Consider the following 4,766-nt stretch of genomic DNA (forward strand, 5'->3'; position numbering starts at 1 on the left):
GGTGTAACGCTGTGACTCAGTGACGCTGTGACTCAGTGACAGTGTGACGGTGTAACGCTGTGACTCAGTGACAGTGTGCGGCTGCTCTCAGTATCTTCTGTTCGTAGTTTGTGTTCTCACTGATGGACACTGAAGCTTTTCCTCTCAGCAGCAGTTTGAGACACTCGCTGTTGTCCGTCAGACAGCAGTAATGCAGCGCTGTGCTTCCTTTGGCTGTCTGCTTGTCCAGGTTACCACTGAAACACACACACACACACACACACACACACACACACACACACACACACACTTTGGTGAGACTACACACTCACTGACTGAGTGAACACGGAGTCTAAAACAGGAAGCTGTTGCAGCTTAAAACACAAACAGACGGACTGATAATGACAATAATCTATATTTGCAGCTCCAGTGTTGATGACGATACAATAGGATACAATAGGATACAATATGATACGATACGATGCAATACATTCGGTACAATAAAGTACGATATAATACGATGCATTACGATACCCTATGGTACGATATGATACGATACTGTACGATACGGTACAATCGGATTCGGTACGATACGGTACAGTGCGGTGCGGTGCGGCAGAAAGACTGATAGATAGAGCCTTTATTGTCCACCTCAGAGGAAATTTGTATTTCGCTTTGCTCAGACACAGATACATACAAACTTTAAAAACGCACAAATGTACACTGAAAATATTATCCCTAGATTATAGGATATAATTCGATATGGTACGATATGATACAATAGGATAGGATACAATACGGTAAGATATGATACAATATGGTACAATACCGTACAATACGGTCGGTACAATGGGGAACTACTCGGTACAGTACGATACAACATGGTACGATAAGTAATGAAACTATTTAGTATGGTATGAGAGGATAGGCTGAGATACGATACCATGTGAAAAGATAAGATAAGATAAGATAAGATAGGATGGAGGTATGGATGATGATGTGGTGATGATGACGATGATGATGATGTTACCTGTTTTGGGCGAGGAAGTCGACGATGTGGAGAGAGTTCCTGTCGACCATGCGGACCGCCAGGTGCAGCACCGTCTCTCCAGGTTCCTGACAGAAACAAACGGACAGTAAATCTCTTCAAAATCTAAAGAGATCAAACGTAAAATCTTGAATTCTGCGTCAGCTGTCGTTTTGCGTTTCTGACTGACAGCTGATGAGGTGATCAGTGAGGTCGTACGTGTTCGTTGGGCTGTGGGATGGACTCCATCAGATCCACCCCCTCGGCGTAGACCTGGATCAGAGAGAAGATGTCTCTGTTCCTGACGGCCTCGTACAGAACCTGCAGTCTGGACGCAGCGTCGGCACAAAGCCGCCGCGCGAAACGTTTCTCTGTGTACTTTGCCGTGATGTAATCCTTCCTCATCTGCCTGCAGAGCAAACCACACACAGTCACGGCCTCCTAATTTCATCTGCTCTCACGAGATTCAGATCGCGCCGCCCAGGCCGACACTCACATGTCACTGGAGGGATTGGGTTTGGTGACGTCCTGAACCGACAGATCCGCCTCCATGATCTCGTTGAAGCTGGCATTTCCCACGTTCTTCGCCAACTGAAAAACAACATTACAGGTCAGGTGGGTCCTGAACTCAAACTATCACATTATTGGGTCATTTCTAAATCAAACAGTACAATATCTGAAACTGCATAAAAGGTGAGATAGGACAGGACCTTTATCCTAAATTTCTGAAAATTAAAATTTTTTTGATTGTTTTTTCTTAAAATACTTTCATGTTTTTATCTGAATATCAAACATATATTTTTCCAAACAGTGAGAATAAAAGTTTGTGGCAGAGAGACAGACACAAATAAAACTATGAGCTCTGACAGACTTTGTGTCTCTCTGCGCCGACGCTCCGATTTCTCCTCTGGGGACAGCGATGTGGACTCACCAGCAGCTCGGACGTCCCCAGGACGTCCAGGTCCAGACTCTGGATCCTGGAGTAGTGGACCCCCATCTCCCTGTGGATCCCCGAGCACTCGATACAGATCAGCACCCCGAGGTTTGTGGACAGCCAGGTGGGACCTGACGAGGGGGGAGACGAAGACGGGAGGTTTTGTGATATTTGTACATGAATTCACTGATTGTCTTAAGTACTTTATTAAGTTTGTGTATCTGATTCAAACCGAAATGTGTTTTCTTGCTGACTTTTGACTGACGGCTTCAGCCGATCAGACACGTTTGTTACATGCATTTATACACGTATGTTACGGCTGCCTTTATGACAGTGATACTCAACCTACGGCCCGCGGGCCAAATCTGGCCTCTGATAGGGCCCCATTTTCTAATGCACAGTAAAAATAAAAATAAGATGTCAGAGTATAAAGCAGCATCAACACAGGGCCCCACACCTCCGACAGAGGAAACTGTTTGATTTGAAGCATCTGATGAGAACTGAGTCATCGCCAGATAGAAAGCTGATTTAATTCTGATGACACAAAGAAAAGAGTTTTGAGCAGCTAAATGTTTTTCTGGTTTTTGCTCTGAACGTTTCACTGCATTAATATCCGTCCAGCAGGAGCTACGTGGTACACAAATCAGTTTCAGAAGCAATAAAACGCAGAAAGCTGAGCTGCCGACGGCTCGGCTGAAACTCTCCGACTGATATAAAGTACAGTGAAACTCTGCAGCATCTTCTGTCTTCACAAACCCGTCAGACCGGCAGGACGACAGCTGAGGAATGTACCCGACACTGTGAGGACAGGAGGTCTCAGAGACGCTGCTGCAGGACTGCTGCAGTTTAACCAGCTCAGCCTTTAATCACCACAGATGATTAAATCCAATCTATAATCTATTACACCACATGTTCTTATGTATTATTATTATCATTACATCAAAACAACAGAATATATGCAGTTATACAGAAAATATAACATGTGGTCTATGTCTATGTAGAAGCAGCAGTGCCTTCATTAAAGTATGACAAGCAACAGCTCTGATTGGCCAGGAGGCTCATAGTTAGGGCTGGCTCAAAGACATTTCTGATGTAATCTCAGGGACAAGATGCACAAGTTTGCAAGAGAGAGCATCTTTTGTAGATCTCTTTTAGCAGTAATACTGACCCTGCACTCCACAGCACCAGCAGCAGTATTTGTATTATTACTAGTATTAGTATTAATAAATAGTATTAGTATTAATCTGACTGACCGGCGGCTCCACAGTCGCAGCAGCCGTCGTTACCGCTCATCCTCTTCACCTCTCCTACGATGGCTCTGGTCAGCTCCTGCACGATGTTGTTCTCTCCTTCGTCCTGGTCGCCTTTAAACGCCTTGTTCAGCGCCTCCTCTTTACTGTTCTGCAGCACCGACACCCAGCTGCAACACAGCGGGTCAGAGGTTATGCAGAGGTCACACGGAGGTCACACAAAGGTCACACGGAGGTCATACTTACACCTGACACTCGGCTTCATCCTCAGTCTGGAAGTGGTACGTGCGGTCGTCTGAGGGAAACACAGCGAGGGTCAGACAGGAGGACACGGCGTGCGACAGGTGAGCACATGAAAACGAGCGTGTGCAGCTTACGTGAGAAAAGGTCGAAGCTCTTCTTCTCGTCTGGATTCCTCTTCACCTGACAGGTGAGCAGGTTGAGTTTGGCTGGAGGTCTGTTGGCCTGAGAGAAAAGAAGCAGGGAGGAGAGCACGGCTGTCATAACTGAAGAGTTTGACCTCGAATGAAGGAAAACTAAAACATTCACACGAGCAGGAGGCGCACTGGAAAACTATTCAGTGCAGGTATCCATGGTGACCAAAGGAGAAATCCTCCGACTCTGCTGATACTGTGACGTTTGCTTTAGCGCCACCATGAGGCCCACCACACGTCCTAAAATCCCAGAAATGTCATTAAAAACCTGGAAATGTCCTGAAATCCTTGAAATGTCCTAAAATCCTGGAAATGTCCTGAAATCCTTGAAATTTCCTAAAATCTCTGAAATGTCCTAAAATCCTTGAAATTTCCTAAAATCCTAGAAATGTCCAAGAAATCTCCAAATTTCCATGGAAACAGAGACAACAGTCACAAAAGTTGCCCTTTAACATGGAAACATTTCGGTTATATATCTGATTTTAGGTGGTCGCCGTCGGGCTCGTCCTCTGGGGACCATGAACACCAGCAGCTTACAGGATGAAAGTGTCGACTAAAGCGGCGTCAGAGTCATGCAGGACACACAGAGAGTAACCCGACTCTGCTGGAGAAACTGACCGGTTTTATTTTGTTAAAATGATGATAAAGTTTTGTGTTTGAGCACTGAAGCAGAGACGAGAGGTTATTGAATATGTTAATTAGTTATTGATAATCAGCCGCCCTCCTCCCTGCTCCCACCCTTCTCTCTGTCATCCTTCGCCTCACGCTCCTCCTCCTCCTCTTTCTCTTCCTCTGCTGCTTGCTCTGTCCTGATTGGCCGTTTGACTCTTCATGTAAAAACTTCAAAATAAAAGAAACAAAAGAAAAAAATAAGAAACTGAATGAAAATAAATTAATCTTGTTGAAATGAAAAATAAAACCCCAGAAAGCTTTGTTTTGATTGGCTGATGGGCATGCAGGACGGGGGGCGGAGCTTCTCATGCAGGAAGACCAATAGGAGGGGAGGATGTGGCATCTTACCGTGCCGTGGCAGATGGTCAGGAAACCGTTCTTCACCGAGCACTTCCTCTTCTGCCACACCTTCCTCAGCCTGAGGACCACACACACACACACACACACACACACACACACACACACACACA

The 4,766-nt window shown here is 45.5% G+C and overlaps 1 protein-coding gene across 1 annotated transcript; it reads right to left on the bottom strand.

The window, feature by feature from the left end:
• Window positions 1-6: 6 nt before the first annotated feature.
• Window positions 7-4,714, bottom strand: LOC121940245 (arf-GAP with SH3 domain, ANK repeat and PH domain-containing protein 2-like; the record flags this gene model as incomplete). Its single annotated transcript, XM_042483058.1, has 10 exons — window positions 7-236; window positions 1,010-1,095; window positions 1,226-1,415; window positions 1,503-1,597; window positions 1,938-2,071; window positions 3,194-3,360; window positions 3,437-3,485; window positions 3,568-3,655; window positions 4,363-4,464; window positions 4,645-4,714. Coding segments are annotated over 10 exons (1,153 nt in total), but the record flags the coding sequence as incomplete, so codon positions are not given.
• Between the last annotated feature and the right edge of the window lie 52 nt (window positions 4,715-4,766).

This window comes from Plectropomus leopardus, unplaced genomic scaffold, assembly GCF_008729295.1.
Source record: "Plectropomus leopardus isolate mb unplaced genomic scaffold, YSFRI_Pleo_2.0 unplaced_scaffold8107, whole genome shotgun sequence".
In the NCBI taxonomy this organism is placed as follows: Eukaryota; Metazoa; Chordata; class Actinopteri; order Perciformes; family Serranidae; genus Plectropomus; species Plectropomus leopardus.